This window comes from Pelobates fuscus, chromosome 9, assembly GCF_036172605.1.
Source record: "Pelobates fuscus isolate aPelFus1 chromosome 9, aPelFus1.pri, whole genome shotgun sequence".
Classification (NCBI taxonomy): domain Eukaryota; kingdom Metazoa; phylum Chordata; class Amphibia; order Anura; family Pelobatidae; genus Pelobates; species Pelobates fuscus.
In genome coordinates, this window is record NC_086325.1 from 79267079 (window position 1) to 79292923 (window position 25845).

The window sequence follows — 25845 nt, forward strand, 5'->3', positions numbered from 1 at the left end:
TTTACACAGCGTGGGAAAGTTCTTTGGAATTTTCCCACGCTGTGTAAAATGACAAAGAGCACTCTGATTGGCTTAAACCGGCCAATCAGAGTGCTCTCAGCCTAATTGCAGGGCGTGGCAAGGCTTTATAAGCCTTCCCCCGCCCTGCAGAGCTCAGTCTGCGCGGAGTCCTCCATGGGTGAAGATGGATAATTTTTTTTTGGCGCTCGGTTTTTTGGGGGGGTTTTTATTGCGTCGGTTATTATGGTTTTTTATTTGCCCTTTTTTGGGGCTGAAAAAAGAAGATTTTAGAAGAAAGAAAACATCGAATGGTAAGTTTTTTTTGTTTTTTTTTGACAGGTTCTTAGTTAAATGTCCCCCCCCCTCATTATTTCTAGGGTGAGGGGGGTAGGTAGGGGGATAAAAAAAAATTTTGGGGGGAGGGGGTGACTAGGGTCCCCCCCATTTGTATTTAGGGTCCCCACCCGCCGCTCAGGGGTGGGGGCCAGGGGGGAGGACATTAGGCCCCCCCTTATTAGTATTTGGGGCCCCAACCCACCGCTCAGGGGTAGGGGCCAGGGGGGGACAGTAGGTCCCCCCTTATTGTTTTTTTAGGGCCCCCACCCACCACTCAGGGGTGGGGGCTGGGGGGGACAGTAGGTCCCCCTTATTTTTTTTAGGGCCCCCACCCACCACTCAGGGGTGGGGGCCGGGGGGACAGTAGGTCCCCCCTTATTGTTTTTTTTAGGGCCCCCACCTACTGCTCAGGGGTGGGGGTCGGGGGGGACAGTACGTCCCCCCTTATTGTTTTTTTAGGGCCCCCACCCACTGCTCAGGGGTGGGGGCCGGGGGGGACAGTAGGTCCCCCCTTATTGTTTTTTTTAGGGCCCCCACCCGCCGCACAGGGGTGGGGGATGGAGAGGGGGAGGAAAGTAGGTCCCCCCTTATTATCTTTATGGCCCCCACCTGCCGCCCAGGGGTGGGGGTGGAGGACAGTAGGTCCCCCCCCCTCATTATCATTATGGCCCCCACCCGCCGCCCAGGGGTGGGGGCCGGAGAGGGGGAGGACAGTAGGTCCCCCCTCATTATCTTTATGGCCACCATCTGCCGCCCAGGGGTGGGGGCCGGGGGGGGAGGACAGTAGGTCCCACCCCCCTCATTATCATTATGGCCTCCACCCGCCGCACAGGGCTGGGGGCCTGGGAAGAGGACAGTAGGTCCCCCCATTATCTTTATGGCCCCCACCCGCCGCACAGGAGAGGGGACCTGGGGGGGAGGACAGTAGGTCCCCCCCTCATTATCTTTATGGCCCCCACCCGTCGCCCAGGGGTGGGGGCCGGGAGGGAAGGAGAGTAGGTCTCCCCTCACCTGCCTATTGAAGTCTATGGCGGTTCGCCCGGTTCGCCCGGTTCACGAACATTTGCGGACATTCGCGTTCGCGGTTCGCGAACCGAAAATTTTATGTTCGCGATATCACTATGCGAGACATATAAAAAACTTTTAAGGTCCAGGAGCTAAATTACTAATGGAACAGAACGAAGAGATAACATTCAGTGAAAAAAAAAATACATAAACATTATTTATTTATAAAATATTTTACCGGGAAAGATACATTGAGATTTATCTTGTTTTCAAGTATGTCCTTGGTCCTCAAAACATTGCATTGATACAATAGGGTACAATAAAATACATAAACAATATTAATACACAATGTATACAAAATTTAACATAGAACAGGTAGGAAATATGTAATCAACCATAACACGTACATTCTGTTTTGAGGTATTTTAGGCTTGGGGAAGATTTGAAAGTGTGCGGGAGGTCGTTCCATAATTGTTGTGCTCTGTAGGAAAAGGAGGATCGGGCCCCTTTCTTTTTGTATTAAGGTAGACTAAATAAAGTGCTGGTACTGGATCGGAGGTTATAGGAGGTGGGAACAGCCATGGAGAACATTCTGCTCAGGTAGGGTGGGAGCTTCCCAGAAAAGCTCTTAAACACAAGGCTGGAAAGATGAAGGGTGCTTCTGGAATCCAGCGTCTGGTGATGTCTATGTGTTCCAGACTTCAGGCTGTAATTGACTGCAAAGGATTTGCAACCATGTATTAAAAAGTGAAAGTTTGATTTATGACTGTTAATCTGTCCCATTATTTTTGGTCCCTTAAAAAGTGGGAGGCACATACAAACTGTTGTAATTCCTACACTGTTCACCTGATTTGGATGTAAATACCCTCAAATTAAAGCTGAAAGTCTGCAGTTAAAGCACAGCTTGTTTGTTCCATTTCAAATCCATTGTGTTGGTGTATAGAGCCAAAAAGATTAGAATTGTGTTGATGTCCCAATATTTATGGACCTGACTGTACCTAAGTATTTAAAAGAGTGGACTGTGTTCAGTGTGCTATTTGATTTTGTTTTGATGGATAGGTGGGAATTGTGTAATTTGTGTAATTTAGGTACTGTTCCAAAGATCATTGTGACAGTTTTGTCAGTGTTTAGGAAGAGTTTTTGTGACCCACTTTTTACCTCTGTAAACTGGTCTTGGAGCACAGTCTCAAGCTGTGAAGAAAAGAAAGTGTAACAAATTGATTTAGAGTAAAACCTTCTAGTTGTTAGCTGTAATAAAAGCAGACTGATTATTTAGTTGAAAGGAGCAAAAGAAAACCCTCCTTTAGGCCTTCGGGGCTCAGCGTTTTGAGGCGACAGATCCTATAAGATTTGCAACGTCTCAATTTTAAACAGTCTCCCCGTCTGACATGTTCAATGTCCAGAAATGTGATGCCTTCTGCTGAATGATTTTTTACTCCTTTAAAGGTCGGGATATAGGAGTATCAGTCCTATCTTTGACGGAGTTTACTTGTTTTTGAACAGAGTATTTAAACTACCTAAATGTCTTGCCTACGTACTTGAATCCATTGGCTACAGAAACCCACAATAAAGCACATACTGTGTGAATCCAAACAGTTTTCGAATAGCCAGAAGGCCACTAAGTTGCAAGTACGTTCCTTTTTTAACTGTCGGACCACTACAGTTATATACCTTTTAGTGTGCTCATGCGGATTAAAGTAAGTGGGCAAGACATTTAAGCTGTTTAAATACCGCATTTGATAACATGTCAACTTCTTCAAAACCCTGAGTCCCCAAAGCCTAAAGAAGGATTTTTCTTTGCCCCATAACCATCAGTCTGCTTTTAATACAGCTAACAGACAAGAGGTTTCACTTTAAATTGATTTGTTACGCTTTCTTCACTTTTATTTTTTTTAAATGTATTTAATTTTTTTTTCACTGAATGTTATCTCTTCGTTCTGCTCCCTTAGCTATTTAGCTCCTGAACCTTGGAAGTTTTTTTTATATGTCTCTGGGATGCATAGCAGCATTTATCTTAATACAGAATAATTTGTGGATAGATTGTAGGTTAAAATAATGTTCATGCAAAATGCCATAATAGTGGTAATAGGGATTGACAGCCTAATTTGTTGGCAATGTAATAGGTTGTATAATCAACTATACCAGTCTATTTCCCGCAGTACAATAATTGTCAGTAGTTGATCTTAAGTCTCTTGCCATAATCCCCTTCATTGGCTTTTACCATATGTGCCACTGTTTAGTGGATAATCCACTACTGATCTTTTAGGGTAGGTGTCCATTCTTATTTATTTATTTATTCATTAATTTGTGTTTTGTGCAGATTGAGAAAAGGATAAGTGGATAGGTTACTCAGTATTCAGTAACAATAGGAGAGTTCTTGTAAACAATACATCATCCTTAAAGGGACACTATAGTCACCAAAACAACCTTTGCTTAAGGAAGCAGTTATAGTGACTTGTACTGAATGAAGCCGTTATTTATAGATCATGCCTTTGCAGTCTCACTGCTCAGTTCTCTGTCATTTAGGAGTTAAACCACTTTGCTTATACAGCCCTAACCACACCTCATTGCATGTGACTGGCACAGTCTTCCCAAACACTTCCTGTAAAGAGACATCTAATGTTTATACTTCCTTTATAGCACATTATATTTAATTTATAATGTTCGATCTCCTGCACTGTTAATAGCTTACTAGACTTTGCAGGAGCCCCTGTGTGTGATTAAAGTTCAAATTATAGTGTAGGAGATAAAAACATTTAAAGTAAATAACATCTCAATGAAGATGGAACCATTTTGTTTTCATGCAGGTTGTGTCATTCACAACAAAAGTGATTTAACTCCTAAATGACAGAAAACTGAGCAGTGAGACTTCAGATGAATTATCTACACACAAACACTACTTCATTAAGCTTATGTTGTTTTGGTGGCTACAGTCTCCCTTTAATTGTAATATAGTACAGTAACATCTGTCATACAAACGTCCAAGGGAACAGACTTGTTTGTCTCCGTCTAGAAAGAGGAGTGGCTACAGGAGAGGAATGATTTTCTGTCATTCGTAACATACCAATCTATCTCCTCCTCACTATTTTCACCTACGCCTGAGGACACCCCCATGGCGCTACTCCCAGTAACCATGTAAAGGAAGTAATAGCAAAGTATGCATATCATATCTCAAATTATTTATTAGAATAATATGGATATGATTATGTTTAATTATTTATATTTTTTAAATGAATGTATTTATTTATCTATTTCACAGTTTTTGCCCTGAAAACTTTACAAAATATACTAACTACTCATAGGTTGGATTACAGACTGAGCGCTAAATAATTAGACATAGTAAAACAAAAATAGGTAGAGAACTTGTTCTTTGGACTTTAATAAAAAAAAAATGTACAGTTTTATATAAAAAAGCTAGTGAGCTTAAAATCTCAAGCATCAATATGCACATTGAAACAAGGGTTTTGTTTTATGTACTAGCTGCATATGTCAAAACAAAATTTCTAACAAATTTCTATAACAGCTCAATAATATGGATTATAGTGTTTGTTTGTTTTTTTATGTAAGTTCAAGGGTTTAAACTCTGTTGGTGTTCTTCAAATCTATCTACCATTCCTTTCGCACATGGAGTTAATTTTAATAAAACAAGCTTAGGTCGCGACTCGTGTTTAGTGATAGGCATGTAAACACTGAACACTTTAAGATGTGCCATAAATTGTACTGACTGCAGAATCCTATGTATTTTACATTATGGTGTGAGCATTTCTTAAAATGTAATAACAGAGTTAGTTAGGATTATGAGGGTCAATTATTATTTTTACAGCTGCATGTTAATCAAATAAACTTTAACAACCTTGAATCATCTATAACATGTCCCTGATATGTGTAGTTCTGTGACCTTTTGTCAGGAACGTATGCTTAAGAATGCTGAAAAGAAAATGATCTCCTGTATTAATATTTATGAATTGGGAGCCTGTGAATGAGATGGGAGAAGAATAAGCATACAATTACAAATCATTAAAGACACCAAGGGTCATTTAAAGATCACGGAGCTTTGCTATTAAAAAATATCTTGGTTACTCAAGGGTTTGTAGTAGAAATGTCATGTCTTCTCTATTATTATTGTTTGATTCGTGAGCGACTTATAAAAAAGTTGTAGAATGACTGTAGGTATATGTATATGTATATATATATATATATATATAAACATAGAAACATAGAATATGACGGCAGATAAGAACAATTTGGCCCATCTAGTCTGCCCAATTTTCTAAATACTTTCATTAGTCCCTGGCCTTATCTTATAGTGAGGATAGCCTTTTGCCTATCCCATGCATGCTTAAACTCCTTTACTGTGTTAACCTCTACCACTTCAGCTGGAAGGCTATTTCATGCATCCACTACCCTCTCAGTAAAGTAATACTTCCTGATATTATTTTTAAACCTTTGTCCCTCTAATTTAAGACTATGTCCTCTTGTTGTGGTAGATTTTCTATTTTAAATATAGTCTCCTCCTTTACTGTGTTGATTCCCTTTATGTATTTAAATGTTTCTATCATATCCCCCCTGTCTCGTCTTTCCTCCAAGCTATACATGTTAAGATCCTTTAACCTTTCCTGGTAAGTTTTATCCTGCAATCCATGAACCAGTTTAGTAGCCCTTCTCTGAACTCTCTCTAAGGTATCAATATCCTTCTGAAGATACGGTCTCCAGTAATGCGTACAATACTCCAAGTGAGGTCTCACCAGTGTTCTGTACAATGGCATGAGCACTTCCCTCTTTCTACTGCTAATACCTCTCCCTATACAACCAAGCATTCTGCTAGCATTTCCTGCTGCTCTATTACATTGTCTGCCTACCTTTAAGTCATCAGAAATAATCACCCCTAAATCCCTTTCCTCAGATGTTGAGGTTAGGACTCTATCAAATATTCTGTACTCTGCCCTTGGGTTTTTACGTCCAAGATGCACGTATCCACATTAAATGTCAGTTGCCACAACTCTGACCATTTTTCTAGTTTACCTAAATAATTTGCCATTTGGCTTATCCCTCCTGAAACATCAACCCTGTTACATATCTTAGTATCATCAGAAAAAATACATACCTTACCATCAAGACCTTCTGCAACATCACTAATAAAAATATTAAAGAGAATGGGTCCAAGTACAGATCCCTGAGGTACCCCACCGGTGACAAGCCCAAGCTTCGAATAAACTCCATTGGCTACAACCCTCTGTTGCCTGTCACTCAGCCACTGCCTTACCCATTCAACAATATTGGAATCCAAACTTAAAGATTGCAGTTTATTGATAAGCCTTCTATGTGCAACAGTATCAAAAGCCTTACTGAAATCTAGGTAAGCAATGTCTACTGCACCACCCTGATCTATTATTTTAGTTACCCAATCAAAAAAATCAATAAGATTAGTTTGGCATGATCTCCCTGAAGTAAACCCATGTTGCCTCTGATCTTGAAATCCATGTGTTTTTAAATGTTTAACAATTCTACCCTTTAACATTATTCCAATACTTTCCCCACTACTGAAGTAAGGCTTACTGGCCTATAGTTGTCCGACTCCTCCCTACTACATTTCTTGTGGATGGGCACAACATTCGCTAACTTCCAATCTTCTGGGACTACTCCTGTTAACAATGATTGGTTAAATAAATCTGTTAATGGCTTTGCTAGTACACCACTACTCTTTTAATAACTTTGGGTGTATTCCACCCAGTCCCATTGACTTATTTGTCTTTACTTTTGACAGTTGAAATAAAACCTCTTCCTCTGTAAACTCACATGTAATAAATGGCTCATATGTCCTTTTTCCTAACTGAGGTCCCTTTCCTTCATTTTCATCTGTAAATACTGAACAAAAATATTCATTGAGGCAGTCAGCTAGACCTTTATCCTCTTCTACATACCTTCCTTCTTTTGTTTTTAATCTAACTAATCCTTGTTTCACTTTCATTTTCTCATTTATGCATCTAAAAATGTTTTGGCCCATTTTTTTACTGACTGTGCTATTTTCTCTTCTGTATGTGATTTGGAAGCTCTTATAACTTGCTTAGCCTCTTTCGGCCTAATCCTTTAGATCATTATGTCTTACTCAGTCTGGTTTTTTTTATAATTACTAAATGCTAACTTTTAGTTTTTTACTATTTTGGCCACATCTGCGGAGTACCATAGTGGTTTCTTGAATTTTTTGCTTTTACTGACAAGCCTAATGCAATTTTCTGTTGCCTTCAGCAGTGTGACTTTTAAATAATCCCATTTCTCTTGGACTCCATTTAAATTGCTCCAATTTGATAATGACTCCTTTACACATATTCTATTTTTAGAAAAGTCTGTTTTTCTAAAGCCTAAAACTTTTGTTTTTGTGTGGTGTGTTCTTATATTAAACCACACTGGCTGATGATCACTGGATCCTAAACTTTCACCTACAGTAATATCTGATACCAAATCTCCATTTGTTAACACTAAATCTAGTATGGCCTCCTTACGAGTTGGCTCCTCAACGACTTGTTTTAGAGACAATCCCAGTAGGGAGTTTAGAATATGTGTGCTCCTGGCACAAGTAGCTAATTTTGTTTTCCAATTCACATCAGGAAAATTAAAGTCACCCATGATGATAACTTCCCCCTTCATTGTCATTTTAGCTATTTCCTCAACTAGTTTATTATCTAACTCTTTTATTTGTCCTGGGGGCCTATAAATCACACCAACACGAGTTAATGTGTGATTACCAAATTCTAACATAACCCAAACGGACTCTATGTTCGCCTCACTAACATTTATTAGGTTAGATTTTATGCGATCCTTCACATACAGGGCCACCCCTACCCCTTTCTTGCCTTCCCTGTCTTTTCTATATAAAGAGTACCCTGGTATTGCTACGTCCCAGTCATTTTTCTCATTATACCATGTCTCTGTAACAGCAACTGAATCTACATTATCAGTTGCCATTATTGCCACAAGTTCATGGATCTTATTCCCTAAACTGCAAGCATTTGTAGACATGACTCTAAGCTTATCCTTTTTTAACACACTTGCTAAAAGCACCTTCTGTCCTTGTTTTGGGGGACAATTGGATTGATGTTTTATCACCCTTTTGCCCCCCCCCCCCTCCTAGTTTAAATACATCCTAGCAAAACCTCTGAACTGCTCACTGAGAATATTTGTTCCCTTTTGAGAAAGATGCAAACCATATTTTTTTGTACAGTTTATTTCCATTCCAAACAGAGCTACCATGAGAAATAAAGCCAAAGCCTTGCTCCCGACACCATTCACCAAGCCACAAGTTAAAGTCCCTAATATGCATCCGCCTGTCGTGCACAGGCAGAACTTCAGAGAACGACAGTGTGGAAGCAACCTGCCGTATATCATTGGCAAAAACGCAAAAAACGTCATTAACCTCTGAAACCTCATTGCAAGCCAAGTCATTTGTCCCTGCTTTGCTCGCTTAACAATATTACAAATACGTCTCCTGTCTCTGTGAGCAGTAGCTCCGGAATGACATCCCACAAGACCACCATTGTCCATCTCCATACCTCTTATGATGGAATCCCCCAACAACAACTACTTTCTATGCGGCCTCACCACAGTCTCCAAGCCTCACCACAGTCTCTACAACACCACTACCCTCAGTGCCTGAGCCTGTCTCCACAGCACCACTGAATATATATATTATTTTTCTGATTATCCGACAAACAATATAGATGACATTTCCATTTTTTTACATTTTGATAGTGGTAGATAACAAGGTTATAAAATTAAGATTTTGTATTTGACAGATTATGATTATTGTCAGTTTTTTCTTTTATTAAGATCTTCTGTGCAGTTTATGTTTCTGTATAGAAATATACTGTGGATTGCAGCATCAGATACAAATTTATTTTACAAATTTAATGTCTCATTTATGATACCAAATTTATATGTTTGCTCTTCAGATAGCTCTCTGAATATCACAAGCATTTTGATTTTATTGCTGTTATTACTGTAAGGCTTTTCAAAGTATCTATTTACTTCTATATATTTATTTATAAAATATTTTCAAAGGGGATTTTGCTTATAGAGTGAGAGAGAGAAAGAGAGAGAAAGAGAGTGTTTGTGTGTGTGTATGTGTATGTGTATGTGTGTGTGTTTTATTTTTCACATTTTCTTTTTTAAATTTCTTAGTTGTGCCTTCCGTAGCACATCTGCAATTTACAATTTTATACAGATAGTGGTTAATGTATGTCTTTCCTATCTTTCATTAATTCCTGTCTAACAAGCACAGATATATATACATACATCACGCATGACATACATTTGCAATGCTTCACCTAGAGGAATGAAAAGAAGTTGATGAAGTAACTGGTATATTTCAGTTACTACTTCTTTGAAGAGGACATCCCTGTAGGAAATGTGTAAGCCCAATTCCCCGTAGGAATCATTTGGAACCACTGATGCATGAAGAGCACCACTGAGAGAGCTTACCTTAACTTGAAAGGAAGTCCTTATGATTTTACTTATCCAATTCATTCCTAAGAGGAATCATTAGGTATGCATAGTAATGAGGAACCAGTTATACATTCGCTATACCCTTTCTGACAAAGAACAAAATGTTGTTAGAGATGTGGGGGAAGATTAAAGATAAAATAGTCATTACAGGATTGTCTACAGTGTGCAGACTAGTGGAACGTGTTCTTAGAGAGGACATTCCTTTGCATTTGAAGGTTTACATGAAATACTCTCCTCTCACTGCACATGTTATAAAGTACGTATTTTGTGCATTAGCGATGTTTTAAATGAATGTGTGGCTTTCTGTCTATATAAAATGTGTTTGTGCCCATACACATACAAACATATATGCCAGCATCATTGTTTGTCAATACAGTTACAGTAGATGTTTCCATGCAGTTATGTGTCCTAATTTCATAAACCACCGCTGGGGAGGTGGAAATCATACACATTTACCTCAATACCCAGCTTCCCCACAAACACTGATTTGGGGCTATTGCACAACGCTGACATTTATCTACTTTTGGACTTATCTACTTTATGTGTCTATTCCTGTTTTAGGCAGCTGTTTATTCATTGTGGACTATGTTTTTTTTGTTTTGTTTTTTAATTTGCCTCCTTTCTCTGACCTATTCTCACACTCACTATGAAAAGCTGCTAGATCATAAATACATGTTTTCTGTAATGGCATGAGGAAGGTATGGCACGAAGTGGACACTTTTATGATGACGTGGAATAGATGTAGATGTTATCTAGAAGCAGCTTGATAGATCCTCGTGTAAAGGGTTTTGCAGCAAGCACAGACATAACTACATTAGCCTCTGATTTAAATGCAGTAACCACGTAGTCTCAAATCATTAGAATCAAAATATCCTCAGGGGGTTTTCCTACAAAACTATGGTCATATTTCTCATGGCTGTACGAAACAAAGCCTCCTTAGATATCTTCTTTGTTATAGTTCTTTTTATGTTCAAATGTCATTCAGGAAGTCAGAAGATCCACACCATATGGGAGTTTAAAGAAGTCAGTACAGCCTTTGAAAAGGGGGAAGAGCGGTGCTCATTATAGCTCCTGCAGTACAATACATATTAATATAAGAACGAAAACACTATCTTTCTCACTCCCCACCCATATTCTCATCAGTTACAAGTTAACTCTTGAAATACCCAGGACATCAGTAATCTTCAAACCAACTATATGGCAAAAAATGTTTCCAACATATATTGTATTACCCTCAGCATAAAGGTTACACACACTGATAAAACTGACATAAAAAGGATCTGACATTTTACCTGATCTATATATTTTTTTTCTCCCTTTCTCACAGGTTGTAATTCTTGGCAAACACACACGAGGATACCATTATATACTTGCAAACCTGGTAAGATTTTTTTTTTTTTTTTTTTTTAAACCGTATATTATTGTTACTGGTTAACTTATCTAATCATTATAATGTCCAATTTATTCATCCAAAGAAGAGCTGAACTGTGAGTTTGCCCTCAGATCTGTGATAAATGTTTTTGGCAATTGCAAGAGACTGTAGGAAAGATTAAACTTCCATTTGTTCATTCGATATCATATTATACATTGTTTTACAAGTCTCGAATATTAAAATGTGTTGGCTTCTGTTATATGTTATTAGGAGAATCTGTTGTAAGATAATAGAATAGGGAATGGGCCGATTTGTTCTTCATAAAAATTGCTGACATAATTTGGAGAAATAGAACATTTTGTCTGTACTTTGTGTTAATAAAATGCATGCAGATTTCAGACACATTCCCCAATGTGTTTTCTTGGCAACTCTTCTATAATGCAACACATTACCTGGAGTCTAGTTTGCTGGCTTCCTTCCTACACAGGCTGTCAGAGTTGCCCATTATCATTTGAGTGTTGTGACATATGTTCTTCAGACTCTTTGTATAGAGGAGTTGGAGATTATGTGGATGAAGTGCAACAAAGCAATTGTACAGCAGGACATTAAAGAGTGGACGAGGGCACGTACGGGGTAAATGAGTGAAACAATATAAACAACCCTCCAAAAATATATAAATATGCCCACACACAACAGATGTACTCTCTAATTATATGACTGCAGACAGTCAAATATTTTTCTTCCCAGATTTGAACAAAACACAATACACAGATTCGCTCCTTACACATATGCCACCTAGAAAAAGATTCTATGAATTTATTCTCTGGACTCTACATATACTTAAGTGCACCACATTATAAAGGGATACTCTAGGCATAATAACCGTACCTACCCTAGCACTGTCCATTCAGTATTAAACTATTTTTGAGCAGTTTAACACTAAATAAGGTTTTCTGACCACCCACAGCCTGGACCTCACTAGAAATATGGCTAAGGCAGGGGTTACATTCTTCCTTCTGAAAATACCAATTCATACTAGCAATTGGTGATGTGATAGGCTGAAATCACTCAGCTGAAAAATGGCTCAACAATAGCATGATAACTTATAATGCAAGTGGATGGGGGCGGGGCAAAGCACTTCTGACACCATAACCACTACAGTGTAGAGTGTTCGTTTTTTTCTATTTCAACTATTTCATTCTAAATTTGAATATTTTTGACAACTCTCCATGATTCCCAGTTTAGTGAATTACCCTAAATCAAATTGCTTCTTTCATACAAAAATAACAGTTTGAACTACATATGAATTTTAAATATTGTCATTAGTCAGATGACAGGCAAAGACTTTCCAGTAGTGTCAACATTTCAGATCACAGCTTGCACCCTTCTTTCGCATTGTGTGTTGCAAACTGTTTCCTAGACCATTCCAATCACGGACATGATGGGTTTGGCCACTTGTGCACAGTGGTAGGCACTAGCCTGGCCACTTTCTGAGAATGTAATCTTAATAATGGATCAGCATTTTACTGGCTGGAAATGTAATATAATGATTAAATAAAAAAAAAAATACATGAACAAAACTGCACTGTAGTTTTTGCACAGCAGAGTAGTTCTGTGTTCTCCATTCACAGACTTTTTTTCTAGTAAAAGTTCTAGGTGAACTCTAATGCAATATTTGATAATGACTTTGATGCATTTAGAGCATGATTCTATTATTTTTAATAAATGTTTCTCTGAATGTCTCTGTATAATATAATAGAACACAGTGCTATAAATAGAAAGACACTTTCCACTGGTAATAGAATCCAGAGCTTAAAGGCATAGATAAGGAAAGAGCTTAACAGGAAATATTTATCACAGGCGTTAGCAGGCGTGATTATACCTAGAATTTAATAATCAAACTCCAAGCAAGTTGCTTAGAAATTTTAGTCCAGCAGAATAAATGTGAAAAAAAAGACTGGCCTCTGTCCTTATTGTACCATTGACCTGCAAAATACCCAGTTCCAGTCTTGGCAGGACACATTGTGCAGATGTTATATGTTATCAGTATCCCTCAGCAATGTATCAATATAGCTAAAATACAAAAGTTCCATCTGGCCTTACTGCATCATCAAGTCTAGACAGACGTTTTAACTCTCAAACAATTCATCAGCAAATGTATTTGGCTCCTGAATTTTTGCAGCATCAACTCTTCCTATGTCTTTACTAGTTTTGTAACATAGACAAAATACGTGATACAGGATTAATAAACGCCATTGACTTTCAATCTTGTCTACATTTAGGGTTTCACGGGCATCGTCCTGGATAGAGTAATGCATGGCGGAGCCAATGTGACAGGATTTCAAATTGTAAACAATGAAAACCCACTTGTACAGCAGTTTTTGCAGAGATGGGTACGTCTGGATGAGAGGGAATTTCCTGAAGCAAGGAATTCACCATTAAAGGTACAGTAAAAGGCACTTCAAATTTTCAATATGAACATTTAAAACGTAAAAAAAGAAACACCAAACAGAAAGGTTGGCCAATCTGTGCTAAATATCAGGTCTGGAGCCCCAATTCTCTTATTTTCCCCATATTATGATTTGCCATTTATTTTATTATTTATTTTATTTTATTTATAAAATATTTTACCAGGAAAGATACATTGAGATTTCTCTCGTTTTCAAGTATGTCCTGGGTCCACAAATCATTGCATTGTTACAGTTAGTGTACAATAAAATACAAAATTAATATACAATATATACAACATTTAACATAGAACAGGTAGGAAAAATATAATCAACCATGACAGGTACATTCTGTTTTGAGGTATGTAGAGATGGATCTCTTAAAGGACTTTAAACTTAGGGAAGATTTTAATTTGTGCGGGAGGTCGTTCCACAAATGCGGTGCTCTGTAGGAGAAGGAGGATCGGGCTGCTTTCTTTTTATATTGAGGTAGACTAAGTAAAGTGTTGGTACTGGATCGGAGGTTGTAGGAAGTGGGAACAGCCGGGGAAAGCATTGCGTTCAGGTAGGGTGGGAGTTTCCCAGAAAAGCTCTTAAACACAAGGCTAGAAAGATGAAGGGTGCGTCTGGATTCCAGCGACAGCCAGTTTAGTTCTTTTAGCATGTCACAATGGTGGGTCCTGTAATTACATTGTAGCACAAATCGGCAGAACGAGTTATACAATGTGTTGAGTTTATTAATGTGGGATTGCGATGCAGATGCATATACTACATCCCCATAATCAATGATTGGCATCAGCATTTGCTGTACAATCTTTTCCTTTACTGAAGGGCTTAGGCAGGATTTGTTTCTGTACAGGGCACCTAGTTTTGGATAAAGTTTAGATGCAAGCTTTTCTATTTGTACTAAAGCAACGAAAGAAGGTTGCTGGTTCAAACATAAATGCTATTTATTGGTATCCATTTTAGTTGTGTGTGGATCAGATAATTCTACTGCTATTATATATTTTACTGACAGCATCCTTACCTACTCCCCAGATTAACCCCTTAACTACTAGAGCATTTCACTCCCATGTGCTAAAGCCTCTCTTTCCAAAATGGGATAATGCCCTCACCCCTTTATAAAATGCATATCTGGGTCAGGTGATCAGCTGTATATGAGAGGGGCATTTAATCCCACATTTAAAAGAAGATTGTGATGTCTTTCAAATAGTGGGTAACATTCTGCTGTAAGATAACCAGAGGGGGAGATAGATGTGCTTAAGTAACCCCACCATCCACCTACATAAACTACTGAACTACTGACCTGATGGACAGTGATGTAGCTTAGCACCATTTCTAACAGTGATTATCTCTATCTGTAAGGGATGAAATACTCCTCATTTGAAATGGCTTATACTTGCCTCCTTAGTGTAAAAAAGAGCGAACACAAGGGACCCCTTTTCCGAAACCTGAAAATTATTTTTACAGTTGTTGCTGGTGATCGATTTTACAGCAATCACCTATGACTTAGGGGTCAAAAAAACAAAACACTGTTATTTCAAAAGGTAGAATCTTAGTTTAGATGAGAGTTTAGGTGCAATAACAATAGCTCATTCTGTAGGACAGTTAAGGAAAAGTCAAAGTTATATCCGTGAAGGTAGTTCACTTGTCTGAAGAAATTATAAACACCAGCAATCATTATCTGATGGTGTCCAGAATGCTATTACCCAATTAAGGATGATTTGTAATTTAGGTGAACTAAGATCAATGGAAACCCACAAAGTGCAGCAATATGGTGCAGCTACATTGTTTGTTGATCACACTGACTTAAAAAAACAGATTGAATAAGTAAAGGGAAATTAATGTGTCCATATAGAGATACTTTTAAAGTTAGTTTTTAGGTCAGTTTGCCGGTGATGATTCTGCAATTAGACATAATTAGCCAAATCCCACATAGAATAAGATAGAAATTTGCTTCATTAATAATGGAAATTATGTTGCAAACAGAAGCAAAGGATCAAGTCCCAGTATGCTTAAAATAATATACATGCTGCAGAGCATTCAATTTCAATATTTCTCACTAAAATCATTAGATATACACAGAACATACAGAGCGAAAGGTTGTTGTTTTTTTTTTATACGGTATTCAGCTAAAAGTTTTGGAAAGTTCTAACTTTTATTTTTTTTTACCACATTAAGACATTAACCCCTTAAGCACCAAACGTCTGGCATAAAAGGGAATCATGACATGTCACACATGTCATGTGTCCTTAAAGGATTAAACCACTAAACTGTGTTAGTAGCATGGATCCTTAGTCTTCCCTCCATGAAATATTCATTTTGAAATATCTATTCTCTTCGTTAAATACTTCCTGTAACTATCTTGCAATTTCTGGTCTGCTTTTAGCACCATTGATATGGCACCCTTGATTTTATTTAATTAATTATAATGACAATGATACCTAGAAATAAGTATGAACATACTAACTTTCTTTATCAATGCTATCCTGCGTTCGTGGTAATTGGTGTTTACACTGCCCACACCTTTAAGAAATCTTGAAGGAAATCTGTCATTCAATAATTCCATTAAGTCATCTTTTTTTCCTTCACATATTATGTAAAAACACAAAAAAAAGATAGATAAATATACATATATATTTCTTAAGTTATATGTACATTCACCCTAAAGATGTTTGGGTACTGAGAAAACTCTCTAAAATGCTTCCAGAGATCAGTAATGGCAAATTATTATTATCGCCATTTATATGGCACCAACATATTTCGCAGCAAGCACTTTACAATATTATAAAGGGGGAAATTTAACAATAAATGACACAACTACAAAATAATAGGTTGATGAGCTTACAAGGTTGGGCTTAGAGGAGCTTAAAGGAGGTGGGGTATAAAAACACAATAGATGGGTAGCGTAGGGGATAGCAACCAAGCGACAATGTGGGAAAGTAGCAGAACTTAAAGTTGAATGGAGTTGTCCTTTAGGAAGAGCTAGAGACAGGTTTGTGAAATAGAAGTTCATGTGGGAGGCCGTAAGCTCTTCTGAAGAGATGAGTATTGAAGAGCTTTTTAAATTATTAAAGACTAGTGGAGAGTCTGATGAGTGTAGGCAGACTGTTCCAAATGAAAGTAGCCACACACGAAAAATCCTGCAAGGGCAGGTTAGCAGAAAGGGTATGAGCAGCGGACAGAATAAGGTCACTGGCAGAGCGGAGAGACTAAGAAGGGGCATACCTATGAATTAGTTAAGAAATGTAATAGGGTCTAGAGTTGTTTAGAGCTTTAGAGCAGGCCTGTCCAACATGCGGCCCCCCAGATGTTGATGAACTACAACTCCCATGAGGCTTTCAATTAAATAGATAGCCAGGGAATCATGGGAGTTGTAGTTCAGCAACATCTGGGGGGCCGCAGGTTGGACAGCCCTGCTTTAGAGGTAAGGGTTAGTATTTTGAATAGTATTTTCAATAGGGTACAAGAAACCAATTTAAGGATTGACAGAGGCACAAGATTTGAGAGGAGCAACAGGAGAGTAAAATCAGCCTGGTAGCAGCATACATTACTGACTGTAGTGAGGCAGTATGGTTTCTGGGGAGACCAATTAGGAGAGAATTACAATATTCAATGTGAGAAGTTATTAGAGCAGAAACAGCATCTTGTGTAACGAAGGGGCGTATACGGGCAATGTCTTTAAGGTGGAGTCGGCAGGTTTTTGCAACACACTGGATGTGAGGCATAAAGGTGTGGCCAGTATCAAAGATAACACAAAGACAGCAAGCTTGCAAGCATAGGGTAATGCGGATACCATCAACTTGCAGAGAGAGTGAAATAAGAAGATTATCATTATGAAAAGATGCTCAATTTCAGAGAGATAGAATTTCAGAAAGTGGCATACATCCAATTAGAGGTGGATGAAATGCAACATGAGTAGAGATATATCTGGGTGTCATTGGCATACAGGTGGTAGCGGAATCCAAAGGAATATAGGGCAGTAGTTATAAGGCTTTTTTAGGATTGGAATGACAGTAACATGTTTAAGGGGAACAGGGACAATGCCAGAAGAGAGCGAGCAGTTGGTGGCACAAGACAAGGGGAGAGAGATCTGATAAGGTGAGATGGGATGGGACAAGTGGTGGAGTGAGAGGAAATGAGTAGTACAGTCACCTTCTTTTCAGTACCAGGGTAGAAGGCCTGAATGGTAGGAAAGTCATGGTCCAAGTTTGGATAAGAGAGAAAGGAGTGAATGGGGGAGAGCTATTTACCTAACTGAATAATCTTGTCAGTAAAATAGCCTGCAAAGCTATCTGCTAAAATTTAGTTTGGGGTGTGGTCGCAGCAGGAACCAAAGAAGAGCATTAAAGGTATAATAAAAGATGCCTTGGATTGTGGGAGTATGAACTAATTAGAGAGGAAAAGTATAATTGTTTAGCAAGGGTGAGGGCTGCCCTGTACATGCACAAGATGAATTTGTAATGGAGCCTAACAATGTGCAGCATTCAGTGTGAACAGAAGCATATATATAGTGGGTTGACTTAGTGTACCACAGTTGGAGGAGAGTTCTCCTTGAGGTGTATGTTTTGAGTGGGGCTTCAGCATCCAGGGCACAGGTAAGGGTAGTGTTATAAGAGGAGATAGCCAGAGAGGTACAGGAGAAGGTAGGGATAGATGAGAGTTCCGAACAGACATCAGCTGAGGTCAAGAGAAATTAGGATTCTTCTGAAATGAGAATTTTGGGTGAGGGAGCTCTCAATAACAAAATATACGAGATTGTGACCTGAAAGAGGAAACTGAGTGTTACAAATACTGTGCATGCATCTAAAAAATAAGATTGAGGGTATTGATGGCTACATGTGTGGGAGAATTAGTCCACTGGGATAACCCAAGAGAGTAAGTAATTTAAAACAGTTTTGAGGGTAGAAGTATCCTGATAAATTTACAATACTTGATGACTTTGTGATGTTTTCACTCAGTTGAAATTTGCAGTCTTATTACTTAAAATGCACAGTTTTTACTTAGGTTATGAGATATGCACCTCTATTCCCCTGACTATTAGTTCTTTTATTACTTGAAACTGTAGTTTGATCTTATATTTGTAATGCACTTCAGTTGTGTGAAGTATGCAATAACAAATAAATTAAAAAAGGATAAAGAGAACAGTCAACTGAGGTTAATTGACAAGTAATTTGTACAATTTAGTACAAGATAGTCGAGTTTTAAAAATAAAGTGATATAAATTTTGGATACATTTTAACCCCATAGCCAACTGCATAGTGGAAACTGCTAAAGCATAAATATAGCAATACATTGTAACCTTGTACAAGTGTTTAGCTCAACTGTGTTAATTTTTTTTATAAAGTTATAGCACGCCATATCGAATGGCTTGTAAACACCAAATAATTGTTTCAAAACTGTTTTGTAATGTTTAGAATGATTCAGACTTTAGTACAACTTATTCCAACACATTTTACATTCTATTTTTCATTTACGTTTAAATCTTTGTACATTCTACTTTCTTGCTAATCCACTGCCCCAGTAACCCTGTTTATATCCTAACATCCTTGAACATCTAAAAACACATGGATTTCAAGATCAGAGACAACATGGGTTTTCTTCAGGGAGATCATGCCAAACTAATCTTATTGATTTTTTTGATTGGGTAACTAAAATTATAGATCAGGGTGGTGCAGTAGACATTGCTTACCTAGATTTCAGTAAGGCTTTTGACACTGTTGCATATAGAAGGCTTATCAATAAACTGCAATCTTTAAGTTTGGATTCCAATATTGTTGAATGGGTAAGGCAGTGGCTGAGTGACAGGCAACAGAGGGTTGTAGCCAATGGAGTATATTCGAAGCTTGGGCTTGTCACCGGTGGGGTACCTCAGCGATCTGTACTTGGACCCATTCTCTTTAATATTTTTATTAGTGATGTTGCAGAAGGTCTTGATGGTAAGGTATGTATTTTTGCTGATGATACTGAGATATGTAACAGGGTTGATGTTCCAGGAGGGATAAGCCAAATGGCAAATGATTTAGGTAAACTAGAAAAATGGTCAGAGTTGTGGCAACTGACATTTAATGTGGATAAGTGCAAGACAATGCATCTTGGACGTAAAAACCCAAGGGCAGAGTACAGAATATTTGATAGAGCCCTAACCTCAACATCTGAGGAAAGGGATTTAGGGGTGATTATTCCTGATGACTTAAAGGTAGGCAGACAATGTAATAGAGCAGCAGGAAATGCTAGCAGAATGCTTGGTTGTATAGGGAGAGGTATTAGCAGTAGAACGAAGGAAGTGCTCATGCCATTGTACAGAACACTGGTGAGACCTCACTTGGAGTATTGTACGCAGTACTGGAGACCGTATCTTCAGAAGGATATTGATACCTTAGAGAGAGTTCAGAGAAGGGCTACTAAACTGGTTCATGGATTGCAGGATAAAACTTACCAGGAAAGGTTAAAGGATCTTAACATGTATAGCTTGGAGGAAAGACGGGACAGGGGGGATATGATAGAAACATTTAAATACATAAAGGGAATCAACACAGTAAAGGAGGAGACTATATTTAAAAGAAGAAAATCTACCACAACAAGAGGACATAGTCTTAAATTAGAGGGACAAAGGTTTAAAAATAATATCAGGAAGTATTACTTTACTGAGAGGGTAGTGGATGCATGAAATAGCCTTCCAGCTGAAGTGGTAGAGGTTAACACAGTAAAGGAGTTTAAGCATGCGTGGGATAGGCATAAGGCTATCCTCACTATAAGATAAGGCCAGGGACTAATGAAAGTATTTAGAAAATTGGGCAGACTAGATGGGCCAAATGGTTCTTATCTGCGTCACATTCTATGTTTCTATGTTTCTAACTATAGAATATTTATGTGTATATGTAAATAAGAATGCCAACAGGATACATTACATATCTTTAAAGAGGGGCCTGTATCTGAATCAGGTAGTCAGTGTCATTAGATATTAATACAATATACCAAAGGGGTTAACTAAGTAATAAAGGCTTTGAAAATAAATACAATTAATTCATTATACATGATTATATTAAAAATTACATATTTAGGTTCTAACTAAAAGCAATTATAATTATGCAATTTAATTGATTTTCCTTAGAATAAATATAATGCATTTAGTTTAATAAGGGCACATTTAATTTTTTCCAATTACATTTTACTGAGCTTAAGTTGTTTGATTTAATTACATTAACGGACACAGAATGTGTAACCTAATCATAAATTTTAATATGTGCTTTCTTTTTTTTTAATACAATTTAAAAAACATTTAACCTATTATCATCCCTTTTTATATGTACCATTACCACTGTGTTTGGAAGAGATAATAAGGGTTATAAAATATTAATCATAAAATATTGAGGATGTTGCGTTGTCAATTATATATAAATCCTAAAACTAATTAAATAGTTATTCAGGTTTTCCACTTAAGGCCTTATTCACTAATAAGTGTTTGACTTAATTTTGACTGACTGACAATAAATACACACACACACATACACATACATATACATATACACATACATATATAAGATAAACAGACAGATAGAATGTAGACCAGATGATTTTTTTTAAATGTGCCTCACTTTTGCTTATATATCATATTACTTAATATTTTAGAGTTAGGCTTACAGCTAAGTTTATAGTTAGTAAGGGTTACATTTCCCTAATATTGATAGTTCCTGTTTAATTTAAAATCCATAGATTTCCCCGTAGTGAAAAGCAAGTTTTTATTACAGACAAGGAATGGATATTATACTTTAAATTCCTTGACTTATTCCCATAGCAACTAAGTAAAAATATGATGATACATGAAAGGTAAAGTAATATGTTGATGGAACATTCATTATCAACCAATCAATCAGAAGCAGAATACATGTAGCTATGTGATGACTACAGCTGTTCTCTGTCCTGGTCTCAAAGATATGTTTATCACAATGATTGGTAGATAGCATATTTCCTAATTTATATTTATTACTATATTATTCAGAACAAGATTCAACGACTGCCCATGGCCTGGTGGTCAAACAGAACCCCGGAATTATAAATTTGCTTAGCCCCATTCCCTATCCAGAGAATAAAAGGGGACCCAAACAGTTAGCCTATTTATATTTTATATTATATTTTCCATATAGTATTGCTAATTTCATTATTTTGTGTGAAAACAATATATATTAATATTTAAATTTTTAATATTGAAATTCAAATCTTTAGCACTGGATATTTAATCCATATTAAGGAGTGCAGTATGAGCCCTTTATGTAAGCAACAGTGTTGTGAACTCAACAATTGAGCTCATGTTGAGAACTAACCAGTACTACCAAGGTAGAGATAAAGCAAGAAGCAGGACGTATAAAAGCAATAAAAAGCTGAGACATAAAAAACAACCATATCAAAATTTTCTGGGGAACAATATTTTTCCACTAGAGCTATAAAAATAAATATTTAAATAAATAGAAAGTAGGACTGCGGTCATGTTGCAGTAGTAATAAACTCCAATAGTAGATCCAATAATGGAGAAAAAGGGACAGGCACACAAACATTTCAGATTGTCTGGTTTAATGAAAACACATTATCAGCAGCAGCCTTTGGCAAGGTATTTATTAGACTTGCACACAGTGAAAAAAGTAACTTTGTCTGAAAATAAAAATACAAAATTAGGGTGGTCAGATTCCATACATGTTTTTGAATTTCATTCGCCAGAAAAGATTTGGGAAAAGGAATCAAACAAGCCAAAATGGCACAAAAATGGGCAAGTTAATGTACTGCAATATATATACATTGTTACACAGATAGGAGCGTTTTCCTACCATTTGGTTCACTGATCAAGTGAGAAAAAGTAATCAATAGAGAGTAATAAATATATATTTAACATACAAATACTATTTTTTTTTTGTTCTCCTCCTTTTTTCCCCTTTATTGGTCATTTATCACTTGATCTATAAATAAAGTAAACATTTACCAACATCACATTTTCTTCCTCATCAATCATCTCCTCTTTTGGCGCCACAGGCAGAACTCTGAATCACAAGAAACCAACATGCGTTAAGACGTTTGTTTTGTGATTTATCTATATCATGGTTTAGAAAGCGTGAATTTGGATGATCACCCAATGGGTCAAATTCTGACTAATTGCAGTTCATGACAAAATTAATTTCCAAGCATAGTATTTATTTCCTCCTTCAACAGATATCTCTTTGGTGAATGACATGGTGAAATTACTTGGTAAATGTATTAGTTATGTTTGACTTTGCTGACTGAAATGCTTTAGTAATGGGTTTATATATTAAGAAACCAATCAATGCCTAAATATATAGTCTCTTCGATTTCAATGTCATTCAATGTATCTTTTGATATTGTAAATCTATATTTTAGGTAATTAGAATATATACAATCAGTAAACAATTGTAGACAAATGGAGACATGGCAATGACAAACAAATTAGTGACCAATATTCATGAAGCTCCAAAGTAACAGTGAGCTCATAGGAATTTCTCAAAGAGAATACCCCAAGAGTACATCACAGTGCAAAGTTCAACCTTGTCTTTAGCGTTAAGAGGATAGGATGTGAAAAACAGGAGTGGTGAAAAAAAAGGAGGAAAGTGGGTTACACAATAATAATAATTTATGCAAATGTATGAACCAATGTCCTGATGTGTCCAACACTCAATGACTCAGATGGTCTTATTTATTTTGCCTTGTCCCATTCCCAAGGATATTCAGTAATGTATGTGATCCAGTCAGGGCCGGCACTTCCTATAGGAAGGGGCGCTGGCAGGATCCCCAGCCCCTTAAAGGCTACAGCCGCCTGAGCGCTCTATAGAGAGTCTCAGGCGGCTGCAGCACTGCCCGGGTCGGCGCGTCCATAAGGACTCATCGGCCCGGGGGACGCAAAAAAAGAGGGATCGGCAGGAGGGAAGTGCAAAGCGCTCCCTCCTGCCAGTCCCTCAGTGTAGCGTGGCCGAGCTCAGGTTCGCGGTACAGAAACATCCGTTTCCTATACCCGGCCGGACTGACAGGAAATGCTTGTGACGGACCGCCTGCACCCCAACCGGGTACCTCCATCAATCGCTGCTTCCTAGTGCTTTCGAGTACCATAAGCACTGCACTGGAACACCATAACCACCATAAACCCCACAAATCGCCGCGGCTTGGTTGGGGTCTCACCGTCCTCCACCCACCCTGGACCCAAGAACAGGATCCACTTCCAGTAGGTAGGCCTTTCCTAGTCTATAGAGCATAGCAGGAACAGCTCTTACAAGAGCTTAGTGATTATACTCAGAGGAGTATAGTGATTGTAGTAATCTCCAGAGCGTAGTTCTCCAATCCCCCAAACATGAGCTGAAACTTCATGAAGGTAAAAGATAATCTGAGAGTTTAATGGTGCAGGTTGGATTTTTATACAACTTTTCAGGCCAGAGAAACCCCACAAATCGCTGCGGCTTGGTTGGGGTCTCGCCGTCCTCCACCCACCCTGGACCCAAGACCAGGATCCACATCCAGTGGGTAGGCCTCTCCTAGTCTAGAGAGCATAGCAGGAACAGCTCTTACAAGAGCTTAGTGATTATAATCAGAGAAGTATAGTGATTATAGCAATCCCCAGAGTGTAGTTCTCCAATCCCCCAAACATGAGCCGAACCTTCATGAAGGTGCAAGATATTCTGAGAGTTTAATGGTACAGGTTGGATTTTTATACAACTTTTCAGGCCAGAGGAACACCCACTGGACCTGATGGGGAACATCCTTGTTGTGTTGGGATTGCTGGTCCTATTCCAGAGCACCTGTGGCCGGTGGGAGTGAGTGCGGTTCCTATGACCAATTTTTGCTGATGGGGCACAGGACACAAATTGTACAGACCAATAGAAACAATGTAACAATGCTTGACACTCCCACATACAGCACACAATCCCTCCCCTCTGCCTGCTGCCTGTGATACAATTAAGGTTGATAATGTATTAACGTAATTATCCCCAAGCATAAAAAAAACACATATTTTGTAAAAATCCAAAAGTACCCCTAAAAACAATATATCCCCATCTTACATCCCCTGATAGCCCTGATCTGGGTGAACAACATATTCAAAAATCACCCAGATCAGAGCAGGGGTTCAGGAAATTCTTGGAAGTCTTATTTTTGACCCACCGTGCACATGGTCCCATACCCTAAACAGTTCCAGAGAATTAGGGCTAACGGCCAGTCTCTATGTCTGGAGTACAAAAGTACATACTTCACATGAACAGAGCCTTTTAAAGTGCATTGGGCAAGGTAACAGGAAACAGAAGCTCCTGTACAGCGGACCGTACCGGAGCTTGGCCACACTAAACTAGAGGTGGGGGGTGGGGGGGTGAGGAGAGACCACTAAGGGAGGGGGTTAGAAGTGACCACCAGAGGTGGGGTGTGGAGGAGAGACCACTAGTGGTGAGGAGAGACCACTAAGGGAGGGGGGGATGGAGGAGAGACCGCTATGGGGCGGGTGAGGATAGGCCCCTAAGGGTGGGGGGTGAGGACAGACCACTGAGGGAGCGAGGGGGTAAGGATTGACCACTAAGGGTGGGGATTGAGGAGAGACCTATAAGGGAGGGTGGGGGGTGGAGGAGAGACCACTAGGGGAGAGGGGTGGAGGATAGATCACTAGTGTAGGGGTGGGGGGAGAGGAGAGGATAGGCCCCTAAGGGTGGGGGGTGAGGACAGACCACTGAGGGAGCGAGGGGGTAAGGATTGACCACTAAGGGTGGGGGTTGAGGAGAGACCTATAAGGGAGGGAGGGGGTGGAGGAGAAATCACTAGGGGAGAGGGTGAGAAGAGACCACTAAGGGTGAGGGAAGAGGAAAGACCACTAAGGGTGGGGGGGAGGAGAGACCACTAAGGGGAAGGGGGAGAGAAAAGACCAGTAAGGGTGGGGAGAGTAGAGCCCACTAATGAAAAGGAGGGGAGGAGGGGAGAACCACTAATGGAAAGGGGGGGAGAGGAGAGATGACTAATGAAAAGGGGGGGAGAGACCACTGGGGGGGCAGAGGAGAGCAGAGACCACTAAGGGGGAGGGGGGAGATGAGAGATCACTAATGGAAAGGGGAGGAGAAGAGGAGAGTACACTAAGGGAGGTGGGGGAGGAGAGTAGAGACCACTGAGGGGGGGATGGAGGAGAGACCACTGATGGGGTGGTGTAGAGGAATG

General features: G+C 38.7%; 1 protein-coding gene across 4 annotated transcripts in view; it reads left to right on the forward strand.

The window, feature by feature from the left end:
- Positions 1–25845, forward strand: part of GRIA3 (glutamate ionotropic receptor AMPA type subunit 3) — a 306497-nt gene that overhangs the window by 200987 nt on the left and 79665 nt on the right. For all 4 annotated transcript variants that reach the window (XM_063432104.1, XM_063432105.1, XM_063432102.1 and 1 more), the window contains exons 5-6: positions 11168–11221; positions 13495–13656. In XM_063432104.1, coding sequence (XP_063288174.1) covers positions 11168–11221; positions 13495–13656 — 216 coding nt within the window. The remainder of the gene's footprint in view (positions 1–11167; positions 11222–13494; positions 13657–25845) is intronic.